This window comes from Chaetodon auriga, chromosome 4, assembly GCF_051107435.1.
Source record: "Chaetodon auriga isolate fChaAug3 chromosome 4, fChaAug3.hap1, whole genome shotgun sequence".
NCBI lineage: Eukaryota > Metazoa > Chordata > Actinopteri > Chaetodontiformes > Chaetodontidae > Chaetodon > Chaetodon auriga.
In genome coordinates this window covers 3944131-3958164 of record NC_135077.1, presented here as the reverse complement: position 1 = coordinate 3958164, position 14034 = coordinate 3944131, and the positions used below count along the sequence as shown (strand labels likewise).

General features: G+C 44.2%; 1 protein-coding gene across 4 annotated transcripts in view; it reads right to left on the bottom strand.

Moving 5' to 3' along the window:
- Positions 1–14034, bottom strand: part of mast1a (microtubule associated serine/threonine kinase 1a) — a 70195-nt gene continuing 56161 nt past the window's right edge. For all 4 annotated transcript variants that reach the window (XM_076727457.1, XM_076727458.1, XM_076727460.1 and 1 more), the window contains 12 exons: positions 12962–13127; positions 12520–12621; positions 10720–10842; positions 10460–10569; positions 9198–9361; positions 7357–7601; positions 6809–7057; positions 6472–6704; positions 5942–6064; positions 5505–5641; positions 5012–5199; positions 1–4706 (listed from right to left, as the gene is read on the bottom strand). In XM_076727457.1, the coding sequence (XP_076583572.1) occupies positions 2992–4706; positions 5012–5199; positions 5505–5641; positions 5942–6064; positions 6472–6704; positions 6809–7057; positions 7357–7601; positions 9198–9361; positions 10460–10569; positions 10720–10842; positions 12520–12621; positions 12962–13127 (3555 nt within the window). In that variant the 3' untranslated portion in view covers positions 1–2991. The remainder of the gene's footprint in view (positions 4707–5011; positions 5200–5504; positions 5642–5941; positions 6065–6471; positions 6705–6808; positions 7058–7356; positions 7602–9197; positions 9362–10459; positions 10570–10719; positions 10843–12519; positions 12622–12961; positions 13128–14034) is intronic.

Here is a 14034-nt window from a genome sequence, read left to right as displayed (position 1 = left end):
TTTTGGAACAAATCTCAGAATTTTATTCCACATACTGCACTTCAGGTGTCTGCATTTGAATCACATCTATCACAAACAAAAATGCCCCATGGTACAAATAAATACACTTTCAGTGAACAAAGAAATGTGGAATGTTTTTACACTTGGACTTTTGTGTTTATTTGTAGTATCAATGTTTGTATACAGTATATTTACTTTCTCTTCAAAGTAACTTAGAAACAATACCAGCAAATTAAGATTTTTTTTTTTCCCAAATAAAGTGCATTTATACTACTCTCTCTGTCAGTCACAAAAAGAAAAAAGAAATTCTCAAACATGTAACACTAGTATAGACACCACTAATTGGGAAAAGGCCAGAAAGTGGGCATGACAGCTGTATAAGATTACATTACAGTTAAATTTTCTTAATCAGGTGATCAGAGTTGACCTGATGACTCATTTGATACATCAAGATATAAAAGAACTCCTTCCTATCAGTAGAATATATAAGACAGTATGTTTAAAAATGTTAATCAATATCCCAGAAGATGTAATTAACAGTCATGTGAAGAACACAACAACAGAAAAGGAATAAATTCATGTTTCAAGTGTTCATTTGAGAATTACTGCAAATATTTTGTCAATAGAAACATCAATGCATATTCAGTAACCCTATGGCTAATAACATCCATTCTGCAGTGTTTTGGTGGTCTGCGCCTCATTAGAGACTCTCACCCCAGCGGGTTATTAATATTATGGAAACGTGTTCAACAGTGGATATGTTGAGCCACCGGAGGGCAGTACAGTACAATGCCGAATTACAAACCTGACTGGTTGTTGCACAGGACAAACATTGTGAGACTCCAGGGTGGATTTCTCACAGAGTCCTTCTCACAAAATGTAAATAGATTAAAATCAACCAATATTGCATTAACAATAAGATGCATTAAGAAATGTTTTTTATATTAATGACTGGTTTTGTAAAAAAAAAAAAAAAAAAAAATTATATTGCCAATACTGCACAAATGAACTTCCCACTTTGTAGCTCTTATGTAGCTTTTAGCAAATGGTGGAGAACAAACTTGAACGTTCAGCAAAACTGTTGTTTGAGGCTAAAGTTTGCACAAGAAAATAAATGAACTTCTGCCTTGGTGTGAAGTTGCTGTTGTTGGTTGAATCAGTTTACATTTGTAGTACTTCAAAGAATCAGTCATTTTTGATCAAATCTCTATCAGTCAGGTGATTTTTAACAACGCATTTAATCAAATATGTATTAAATCGTTAAAACCCGACTTTCTACACCAACTCGGTAAATCAACTAGTAGCAGGATTTGTGACAGCAATCCTCCCACACAGCTGTAAACGGTTTGCATAAGATTATGTACAGTGGATAGTTACTGAAAATGAACTACTGAGGAGATGAAAATGACCAGTGGGAGAAACATTTTATCCTTCTAAGCACTCTGGCTGAGATGAACACCTTTATGTTACATTTGCAAAATGTGAGCATTAATCAATTTTGACTACCTACCATGTAGCATCTGCTGTAACAACAGTCATTCTGATTATACTGTAGATAACCTTGTTTTTACAGCAACAGGTTAATTGTGATATACTGTACCATGCCCATATCCACAAACCCTACCTTAGCTATAGAGCCCTTTAACAGATTACAGTATGCTACATCCATGACTGCCTGCTTCTCCTGTTTTGCTTCAAAACAACACATGGGTTCACTGTATATGTGCTTAGAATTTTTTTTTTTTTTTTTTTTACATCCACGTAAGTAATCATCAGTGTGCCTGTGTGGTTTGTTCGTAAAGTAGCAGAGCATTTAGAACTGCTACGGGATCCGAACTGCTGTCTGTTTATTTCCAGTTTGGTTTCTGTCGTGACCCCTTGCTGAGTCAACCATGCCGAGTGTAATTACCCCCTGAAAAGACACACATGTGCTCACACACTTATTAACTCACTCACTTGCAAACGCACTCACATCCCGATTCGTGGACCACAGGGGTATGGATTTAAATGCATGGAAATCAGCTGCTGACACTGCTGCCTCCTGTGGCAGTGTGAGTGTGTGGACGTGTGTTTGTGCACGAGTGTGTGCGTGTGTGTTTGTGTGCAGACGGAGGCATACGGAGAAAAGGGCTGTGGTAGCCCTCCTGCGAAGTGGAGATAAGCGCTGAGCCTGAGCTCTGTCAACCCCGCTTTCCTCTGCAGCAGGACACAGCCTTCAAGAACCACCAGAAATAGACCCAAGGTGGCTTTACACACACACACGCACACACACACACACACACACACACGCACACACACTCACACGCATACAATCCCCTGCGACAGACAAAGCCAAACAGTGCTTGATGTGACATCCACTGACAGAAGGCCTGCTTTGGCTTTGTCTGACTGTGCACATCACCTCAGTAAACTGCTGGATGAAGAGGAAATGAGCCTCATCATCTCATTGCTGGCTTTTCCCGCCGTAGCCAAGCTGAGGCTGCGTGTCATTCATGTTGTTTGATGCAAATATTACAGTTTGTCTGTGTTCTTCATCACTTTGTTTGATAAGCAGTAAAAGAAGAAAGGGCTGGTTGAAAGACAAAATAGAGTGACTGGATTTGGTATTCACAGTATTCAGCATGTTTTGATCGGTAAAGCACTTTTTGACCTTCTTGTACCTATAATACATGTACAGTACATACCATATGACATGCGTTCACATAGACCCACGCACATATACATCTGATAAAGTGTTCAACATTACATTGAGAGTCTTGTTATTAAATACTTTATAATAGAAAATCAACAGATAACGCACCTTTACAGTAGATTAATTCACTCCTGATTTTAAGTTAGAATCAGTCATTGATTGGAATCAATAAATAACATTTGATATACTCTTAAACTGGAATGTACATTGTTTTTAAGTGCTTGACTTCTGTTGCATTGTTCCTCTAAAAAAGGCATCTTTTTTTCTCCAGTTAAGTCCCATTTAGGGACCCCATGGGGTCACATTTTCGGCAGGCTGCTACCTGTTGCAGCCTTCTCTAACGGTGAACCAGCAGGACTTTGGGTCACCACTGCAGCCCCAACAACCACTCGACCTCCAGCAGCAGTGTCAGACTTTCCTGCTGTGCCTCCCTGCTTCTCCTCTGCTGCCTTAGTCTGCTGGTCTTTGCTCTTGGCCCCCTCCTGGGACCCAAGCTTGATTGGCCCGAGGACGTTTTTGGCTACAGTGGTCAGCTGGCTGACGAAGCTGGTCTTTTCGCCAGGAGAGACAGGCCGCGACTTACAGAGGGAAGGTCCGCAGAGGGAGGGGGTAACAGCAGTGGGGGAGGGAGAGGGAGAAGGCGAATGCTCCTCCACCACCTCCAGGCGACATTTGTCGTCCCAGTCAAGGGTTCCGCGGTAGCAGTTGACAGGCCCAAGTCCCTGCCTCACCTTGCCCAGGGAGAGCGGCTGCCCATGTGGGGGGACGACGGGAGCGAGAATGCGAGCTGGGAGTTTGGGGCTTTTGGAGCCGAGGTCTGGAGTCCTGGAGTCACTGCTCTCCTCTCCAGCCTTTCTCAGGCTGTCCCCCACACCTGATGGTTTAAAGGTCTTGTTCATGCTCAGAGGACCTGCTGTCACTGTCGAGCTGATGCCGATGGATTTATCTGGAGCAGAAGCAGAGCTCTTGGTGAAGACAGCACCAGGTAAACCAGGTCTACTCCTGTTGTTTCCTTCCTGCTTTGGTTCAGTTTTGTCCCTGAGCTGCTCCCAGGGATCTTTACTAGATAATGCAGCTCTGGCTGCCTTGTGGTCCGGCTGTTTTGGAGTTAAGTCGGCCGGACTCTTTTCAGGCCCCTTGTGAGCACCCAGACTTCCTGTTGTTTTGGTAGGGGTGCTAGGAGTTGTAACTTTAGTGGTTTCTGCACTTAGTCTGGAGCTTGGGCCAGCGTGCGAGCTCAAGGGCAGCTCACCTGTATGAGGTTTTCTTTGTAAAGATGACGGGGACACTGTGGCTCCAACCCGATTCAATCTCTCCAGGACTGCCGCTGTATCAATCTCCCTCTCTTTCTCCCTCTCCCTCCCTCTCTCCCGCTCTTCCCTTTCCCTCCCGGCCAGCAGTGTTTCCCTGCTAAGTGGTGACTCTTGTCTCCCGAGTCTCCTCACAGGCTTCAGGACCCCAGTCTCTGGGGTAGTAGAGGATGAGGGCAGGGGTGGAGGATTAGGAGGTAAATTTTCCCCTTCTGTCTCCAGCAGGCTCTGGAGCCCAAGCTCACAGAGGAAGGCGTCTTTACGGTACTCTGAGTGCTGCACCTCGAGGCTGTGTTTCCTCAGCGGGCCCCCCAGCCCTCCTGTAGAACTGGACTGGGTCAAAGGCGAGCCCAACTTCTCTGCTGACTGCACCCGTTTCAACAGAGGTGATCGAGGGGGTTCGGCACTCTTGGGTCTGGGACGGACCACCGGTGGCGAGGAGTGGAGCTTGGCAGGGAAGGACTGGGTGGTGTTGGAGCTCCCCACAGTGTGGCCAGGCAAGGGAGGTGGAGAAGACTGGGTAGGGGAGGGAGTGTGGGCCAGCGGGGACAGGGGGATGTTACCAGCAGACTTGCAACGTGCAGAGCGATACTGGCGGTGGAGTTTAGGGGACAAGCCATGTAGGGAGCTGGGCCTCATGTGCTGAGATGGAGCAGGGGAGTTTGGAGTGCTGGAGGCTGGAGAGCTGCTCTGGGAGGAAGCACCTAAAGGAAAACAGAAAGCAGAAAAGATCAATTAAGATATGTAACCTCTGAAGAAAAGGCACGATTTTGATTTAAAAATAAAGAGAATTCTGGTTTCTATGGCTTGTACAATTTCTGGCTTTAAAAGCTTATTTTCCAGGCCGTTCACTGTGTTTTGGAGGAAGTGAATTTGGATAACTCCCAATTCTACTCTCTAAAAATATATCGAGTTGTTTTCTGTCCAGTCTTCAAACAGGAAAATAATTCTATTACCTAATCTCAGACCATTTCTATATCGACACTTGTATCTGCATTGTTTATCTTACCCAGGTATGAGGGCTCAGGGGTGGAGCGGTAGCCCTGAGTTGGGGACCGGGCAGACAAGCTATGAGTTGGGGAGCCAGGAAGACTCTCACTGGAGGACAGGGAGCGGTTCAAAGAGGACAGGCTGCGGCTGGTGTGCAGCAGATTGGACTGCTTCGTGATCTTACGGAACAATGAGTTCCGCTTCTTGCTGCAGGATGGACAGACACAGAAAAGACAGGTTGAGAAGGTAAGATCTAAAATGGGATCAGTGTATATGGGCTTAATATACATGAATTAATTTCCCAAAGCATACCAACAGATTTTTCAGTGCAGCTTTTGTACGTTATGTCTTGTCCAGTTACAGTGAGAATAATATTGTATATATTACACTGTATGTAAGACAAAACAGAAAATCCTTTACTCATGTACCATGTTTTAGTTCATGAGACTACTCGCCATCTCTCAACATACGTAACACTCTCACTGCAGGGCTGCAGGTGTGTAGGCTCCTACCTGTCCTGGCTGTCCTTGCCCATAGTCCTCTTGTTTCGTCGGGCCATCTTACACTTGTAGCTGGCCTTGCGGGCTGGACCCACTTTAATGGAGGTGTTCTCAAAAGGCGTGGTTGTCACTGTCACCTTGTTTCCACTCTGCACCGATCAAAAACACTGAATGATTTCTACACTGATGCTTCTAATTATTCACTGTCAAGCTTATTTACTGACAGAGAGATGACCAATGATATGTGACCTTTTACAGAATTAACTGTATAATTATTAAGCGCAGCGTTATGTGAGAGCCGCAAGCACCTTGTCTTCATGCATGAATAGCCTTACTTTGAATTTGACAACTTAGAAATAAACAGCTAAGTGGCCTTAATTGACAGAAATACAGGAATTACACAGAAACATACAGCACAGTTGAGAATGAATACACGTACTGCTGCCTACCTTGAGAATGAGCTCTACCACCTCAGTGTGGACCAGACCATGGACGGGCTCCCCGTTGACGTGGGTGATGAGGTCACCAGCACACAGGCCAGCTTCCTGGGCAGGGCCGCCGTCCTCCACATGCTGCCAATTCACACAAAACATTCACATAGATAACAGGGGAAAATTAAGCACATGTACACATTCAGAGGGCAGTATTTAAATATTTATACTATATATGGTATTTTGAAAGATTGACAACAATAAATCCTAAAATGAACATTTTTAGTTCAGATGGTCTACATTTGTGCACTGTCAGTGTAAAGGAAAGCATTCATTATGACTACAAATAATACTAGTAAATGTTTGCTTTAATAGGATAACAGGAAAATAAGCTGGTTGCAATCTGCAATCTCACTGCTAGATGCCACTAAATCATACACACACTGATCCCTGTTTACCTAGTCTTTAAAATACACACTCACCCTCTTCATGTGAGGCCATTGACTGAAAACATCTCCAAGTAGTACACACTCCGACAAGTTTCTTACCCAAACAATGTGATGCACGCTGTAGATGTCACTGTCACCAATGTAGACCCGGATGGCTCTGAGAGTAAAGCCGTACTTCTTTCCAGAGCGATGGATGGTGATGGGAGAGCGCAGCACACTGACAGCTGGGCAGAAGTCTCTGCTGGGTGAGGAGTCACGGGACGAGGGGTTGGAGGAGAAAGAGTGAGGAGACATGGGGCTGGCCAGTGGAGAGAAGCCACCATGCTGCTCCACTGGAGGCAAACAGAGTAAGGACAGAAATGAGAGGCTGTGTTAATGCACCACAAACTAATCTTTTCAGAAGGATTCCAGTCTTTTCTTTCCTCGTGCCTCTCACCTGATGGTATGATGACAGACAAGGCTGTGGCAGAGGCTGACTTGATGACCTTGTTTCCAGGTCTGGAGTTACGTTTCTCTCCTTCACCAGACAAATGCTGATGGCGCGCCCTGCGGAGGACCAGGTCATTGGTGGCCCGGGGCCCCAGAGGGTCATACAGAGGAGTCATCACGTCACGGGCAGGACCTGGGGATAAGGTGGTGATGGCTGCGGTGACTCCCGGTGTCTCTCCATGTCTCGGGGATTTGTCTGTGAGGATGTAGAGTCACGAGGAAGTGACAGTTGTTTAAGATGCCTGGTGTTAGTAGCATTTACAGGTGAAAATAGCAACGTTATGAATCGCCCACTTGCCCACTCACTCAGCACTGGCCATCTAATAAGGTATTACAGTTTGCTTTTTCACCTCCTCTGCTCCTACCCTCCCCCTTCCTTTCCCTGCCTGATTTATTCTTTACCACCTTCCCAGAGCTCCCGTTTATTTCCTCTCCTTCTTCCTCTCTACCCTCACAACCTTTCACTACCTTAGAGACTTCCCCTTACTATCACACCTGCTCCGTTGATCTCCTTCAGACTGTTCCTCTGCTCCAGGAGGCTTGGCGAGGGGGCACTGGTGCCATCCAGAGAGGTTCCACGGACCTTGATGGGCACCTGGCGGGACAGGAAGTCTGGCTCACCGTCTTGGGGTGAGGCAAAACGATGTGTATCCATGAGGGCTGAGAAGCGTCGACGGGCACCAAGGGGTGGGCTTGCATCCCCCTCCATGTGCAGAGACTCTGAACAAGACAGACGCTTCCTGCAAGAGAACAGGACACAGAAACAGTCTCATAAGAAAATACAAACAGAGCCTCAGTGAGGGTGTTTATGCCCAGCAGTGCTTTGAGCTAAATGCTAATGTCAGCATGCCAACATGCTCACAATGACAATGTTAACATTCTGATGTTTAGCAGGTATGTTTACCGTCTTCATCATCTTAGTTCAGCATGTTAGCATGCTAACATTTGATAATTTGTCAGTTTTTCACAAGCAAGGATGGAGTGAGGTTCACCACTTTGTGAACACATGATTGTATAAAGGAGACTATCACATGGACTCAGGGACATTTTGTAAAACTGTTGTTGGTAAACAGAGTTCATTTGCACAAGACTGCATTCTGTTTTTGTTTTTTACGTCGCATCACTACTTTTTAGGGAATTGGGGTTGTATGAATGGGCCCTGGTTTTGTTTATCTCGTGCATACACACAGGTTGACATGATGACACTGCACATGTGTTGTAATACACCTTCCTGCTAATTATATCACACTATTCCACTGATCACAGGTGGTGCAATACGTCGGCAAAGGCAGGATAGAAGAAGACTAGAGCTCACGCAGTGTATTTTGATGAGTAACACCGAATGTAGACATATGTTTTGTTTGTTTCCAAGAAAACTCCATTGGGCACCTTTAATGAAAGAAATGAATGAATGTAATGAGCTGTGGTCAAAAAGTAATCATAGCTGCAAGATACTGATAATTCATACTAGATATGGAAGAAGGAAAATCCAATATGTAAGGTAATACATGATGAACCACCTTCACCTTATCAAATTTTTCAAGCTTTATGAATGCAGAAAGTATAAATCATTGACTTTATTTTACATATGAATGTAGAAGAGATTGAAGTCCATAAGACTTGAGGTGAAATGAAGTTTGAGAAATAATGTCAATTTGTTTCTGCTGTATGCTCTCAATCAGAAGTGTGATAATTAATAATACCTAGTGTGGACCGAGCAAGTCTTTGTAAGCAGCGTCAAAACATGACAAGCATAGTATCAGAGCAGAATCTCTAATATCTAACGACTCCCAGGACGAGAGCAATTGCTTAATTTATATGGGCTAAAAACTAAAAGCTTTCATGCAAGGTAATGAGAGGTCTCTTCATGTCTGCAAACAACTGTAGGCTAACAAGGTCATTAAATCACCCGTATTCAATAGCCCTAAAACAAGCAGTAATTATACATTTGTGTAACTAAATTGTGCGCTGAATTTGAACGAGACAAGTGGCTACATTTGCATTATTTATTAAGAAATCATGAAAAAACTGACACATATTAGGTGTCTGTAAGACATGTGAACCAGCCATCCAACTGCACTTTCCAAAGTTTGTGGTGGTGAAGATCTGCTGCCTGTTGTTGACTCAGTGTGAACAATGTTCTTTTTATACAGCAAGTGTCAAAATTGCTGTCAGTGAGACAGAAAGTGTGGCAGCTGAATGGAAGAAAAAACCTTGAGGGAACCACCTTCTGAACACCTCAGTCTTATCTCACACAAGTATACAGAACCTTCCTCCTCACTCAGACACAAAAATCCCAAACACTCGTTCAAAACCCCTCATCCAATAATACTCACATCTCGGGGGATCCAGTCCTCCAGCTCTTGTCTCTCATGGTGAAGCTGCCCAGGCTCTCTCTCTTGGTCACCTTGTCCTCCCGCGGGCCCTTGTGCTCCCGACGGGACACGGAGGTCGAGGCTTTCTGCTCCAGCTGAGACAGATGCTCCATGCTGCTGTATACCTGCAGGGGAACACAGTCAGATCAATAATGATTTGGTCTGTTAGCAGTTATTAACCGCTCAGGGAAAACACACCTGGTGAGTGGGGTTACTGGTATATATTTGTTTGCTGTATGCTTATTTACTACATGTGTTTCAGAAATGCGATTTTTACTGAATATTGCATATCAAACAAAATAAGAAGTAAAAATAGAAACCACAGCTGATGACAAAATAATGAGGTGAAGTAACAGTAGCAAGTCAGCAGTCAGGTAAATCTAAGCAGTGTACACCAGATTATAAATAATGTGTAAATAAATACAAGATGATAAAAAACAAAATGCATCAAATGATTATCAAAACAGTTGCTAGTTAATTTTCTGTCATTGAATAATCATGAAACATTGCAGCTCTGCATTAATAATGATGAATCAAATACGTGCAGGTTCACTGTGGACCTCATTATGTGTGTGTATTCAGCAGGGGTCTTTGCATGAGCACTCAAAAGCCCTCAAATGGAACTTCAAATTCATCTCAGACCTAATTGAAATTGGAGCCTCAATGAAGCACTTTGGATTTCCTGAAGAGCTCCTTCACAGCCCAAACATGAGCAGATGGACCAGGTGAAATACAGACGGAGGGCAGACGTAAAGACAGAGGAAGTGAGAGAGGATGGAAGCAGGAGAGTCGAGAGTGAGAGAGAGAGAGAGAAAGAGAGAGAGAGAGAGAGAGAAATGAGAGAGAAAGTGTCACGGATCAGAACTGAAAGAGATTTGGCCACCAAAAAGAGGATGTGGATAAAAAGGAAGGTGAGATCATTAAACACACATCTGTAGAGAGGTAGAGCAAAAGGCACTGAAGGCACATGAGCCTCGGAGTGGCTTAAAATAGAGACGGGAATAAGGAGAAACAATGCAACAGCCCAGCGAGGCTGAGACCTGAGCCCAGCCTGCAGGTGCTGCTCTCCACACAGTCAGACCTCACTCTCTCTAACACTTTTCTCCTTCCTCATCTAATCCTGGAAAAAAATGTTCAAAGTGACAAAACATAACAGGTTGACACAGTGAGATAGAAAAAAACGATAAGAGAGAGGCGAAAGAGGAGAGAGGACAAAGTCAGACCTTGCTGAAGCGAGGAGAGCAGGAAGAGAACTGTCTGATCTCTACGGGCTCATCGTCATTGGTGTCATCTTCGTCGTATGTATTGATGTGATGATAACGATCTGAGCGGGCTGGCAGGGGAGGGAGTGAGAGAGGAGATGGAATATATGAGCTGTCAGCGGAACGGAAAATGTTCATTTCTGACCGGAACGCTGTCAGAAAATTATTGCAGAAGCCACAAATCTAACATTGATGTTACTGCTGTACCCAGAGGAACGTACTATCAAAGTAGCTGGTGTCCTCCTCTGACTCCAGGTGAGGGATGAACTCTGCCTTCTGTCTCAGCAAAGTGTTCCAGTCCAACTCTGTGAAGAACGAGTGCTGCTTCACCTCAAACGCTCCACCTGGTGGCAGGGGCACGAACGACACAACCGGTCAGCCTCATTCAAGATTCAGTGTGGTGGAAAGTACACTTAAAGCTGCTTAAGGCTGATTAATCGATACTATTAACAATGGATCAGACGAGAACATGCATGCGCAAAGAGTCTCTCACAGTGACAAACACACCCCACTCTGCAGTTTCCTTCAGCTCTATGGAGCATTTTGGTTTTCTCATCCATAATGTAACTGTTTTGTTTGTTTTGCTCTCTCCACTCTCATCAGGGAAGAGTTTTCAGATGCAGCAGGCAGCTAAAAATCCCCTGTATGCTCGCTGCCCAGCACTGAACACCAAACAGACACAGTTAATAAGTAGCCGGTGAACACTGTGGAGCGCTTAGCTGCTAAAGAAGCAGATATTTCCTAAAGGAGGTGGTGAAGTCCAAAATATGTTAATGTTGCTCCATATATGCTTTAAATAACCATTGTAAGGTGTTTCTAAGGCAATGTTGTGTTCTTAGCTTGTTATCTTGCCCCCTATTGGCCAAAGAACAAAACAAATACAGGTCTAAAAATACAGAAGAAGAGCACTCGGAGAGCACAGATGTCCACCAAGGCCAATAGTCCACTCTTCTACGATATGCAAATGTGTGTGTAATATATCTGAATATATTTCTAAAGCGCTTGTCCCAGGGTGCTCCATAAGGACTGCTTTCTGCGTGAAGTCTGACCAACTACATGTGTCGGCTACCCCAGTGGACTACTGATACCTGTGAATGTGGATTGTGATGTGGAATCATCGTATTTCTACAATTGACTCTTTTGTCACTATTCAACTTTACAACCACCTACTGGATTTTAAGATGTACGCCATCTATTCCGCCATTATCTCGACATGTCAGTGAAAAATAATTGGTATATCTACCCTGTGATTCAGACCCACTCCAAAATTTAATGGCTTCTTCCGTGGCCCATGCTACACCCTTCCACCAAGTTTCATAAAAATCAGGCAAGTAGCTTTTCACAATCTGCTGACAGACAAACAAACCGCACTGAAAACATAACCTCCTTGGCAAAGGTAATAAAAGCTACAGTCGTATACAGTCAGTCTACCCTCCAACCTGCACCTGTGGTCACAAGCTTTGTTTATTGACTGAAAGAATGAGATCACAGATACGAGCAGCTGAAATGAGTTTCCTCTGTGGAGTGGCTGCGCTCACCCTCAGGGGCAGGAGCTCAGACATCCAGAGGGAGCTCGACGTAGAGCCCCTGCTCCTTCACATCGAGAGTTGAGGTGGTTCAAGTATCTGATGCCTATTGGGAACAACCCTTAAGAGGTTTCCCCTGGGATTACCAACGGGTAAAAGACTCCAGGAGGAACCCAGAACACGCTGGAATTGTTATTCATATCATCTGGTACGGGAACACATCGAGATCCCCCTGGAGACGCTGGAGGACATTTTTGGGGAGAGGGACATCTAGACATCTCTTATCCTGTTGCCACCATGACCAGGGCCCGGATAAATGTCAGAGAAAGGATGGATAAAGTGATACTGGTGGAATGCTAAGTAATGCATGACTTAATATTCAATGTAATGTACACAAGCCTGAATGCTCCCATTGATGGCACTATACATTCCTAATACCGCTGCGAAATGGGTGCAGATCGGAGCACTGATATGACGTAAATGGAAAGGTTTTACCTGTACCCAACCTCACAAGAGGGTTGGTCTGCAACAGGGCAGAGATGAGGTCCAGAGCATCTGCAGGCAAGGCATCATCACCGTCTGGCCAAACTATATCGTCTAACAACAAAGAGAAAGCAAAAAGTCAGAGGAACAAGGAAGAAACAAACTGCCTCCTGATGAAGTAGTTTCAAAGATGAAAAAAATCACAGGTAGTCCTGAACACCTGCGTGTCGCCAGAGAAAAATGAATATGGAGGAAAACTACTGTATCTGGAGCAGCTCTCAAACTGCAGGCTGTGATACATGAAGCATATACAACGTGTTTCCTAAGCTTTATGCTACACTATGAAGAAAGACAATAACCCAGTCAAACGAAAACACACTGTACCGCCTCTGTAGTTTGCTTTTGATTGCTAAAAATGTGCAGTTTGAGTGTATGTTTAATGCCATTTTCTCACCTGTGATGACCTGTCCAAACAGCTCCTCTGGAGTGTCTCCAAAGAACGGCACACAGCCCACCAGGAACTCATAGAGGATGATGCCCATAGCCCACCAATCCACCGGCTTCCCATAGCCCTGACGGAGAATCACCTCTGGAGCGATGTACTCTGGAGTACCACATACCTGAGTGATGGAGAGCAGGTGGAGGTGGGAGGAGGGGAGGAGAGAGGAGGAAAGGAGAGGATTGGAAAGAGAGAGGAAGGTGGATTGTGAGACAAACAAAAATACTGTATAATATGTATAATGTATATGTATAATTAATGTATAATAATCTGTGTCTGATGTAGTTCTGTTGTTGTTGGCTTCCAAGTAGCGATGTCACATAATCCTGCCCGCATGTACATGAGTTGAACTCGATTCAAAAGAAGAGAAGATGAACATGAAAACAGCCTCAAGTGTTAAACTCAGCATCATTCTGCACAGTGATGGTCAAACACCCACAACACATTCAAGCAGACAGCTTTGGTTTCATCTGAGATCTCTTTGGCTGACAAGTCAAAGATGAAAAGAGCTGTTTGAGCCTTTCCATATATGAATACAGTACCATGTCCCCATCATTTAGACTGGTGAGGAAATAAAAACAGTGCAAACGGTTCACTGACACTGTGGACTTTTCAAGTAACTTGTTTCAGGAAAGACACACTGAGTCAATTTCAGATGTCATTTGATTAATGCTGAAAGCACCAAAAATGAAATTACTTTCTGTGGAAAATCTCAGTGGCAGAGATTTCAAACCATTTGCGAGGCTACATTCCACCTCTGGTTAATGGGAAATTGTTCTTTTCCATTTTCTTTTTTGTGATTTGGACGAACCATTTAATACTAAGCAGGAAAATGGAAACTATTCATTTAGATGTTCAACACTGATGGTTTCATTCTAGTAATCATATATAAAACGTTTGCGTCTGTGTGTGAGTGGTTCCACGTGTGCATGCTGTCTTACACAACAGAGACATCATTACCGTGTGAATGAGAAACACTCCTAATCAGAATCTCCACCAGGAACATGAAAAGCGAAGCCCTGACCTGT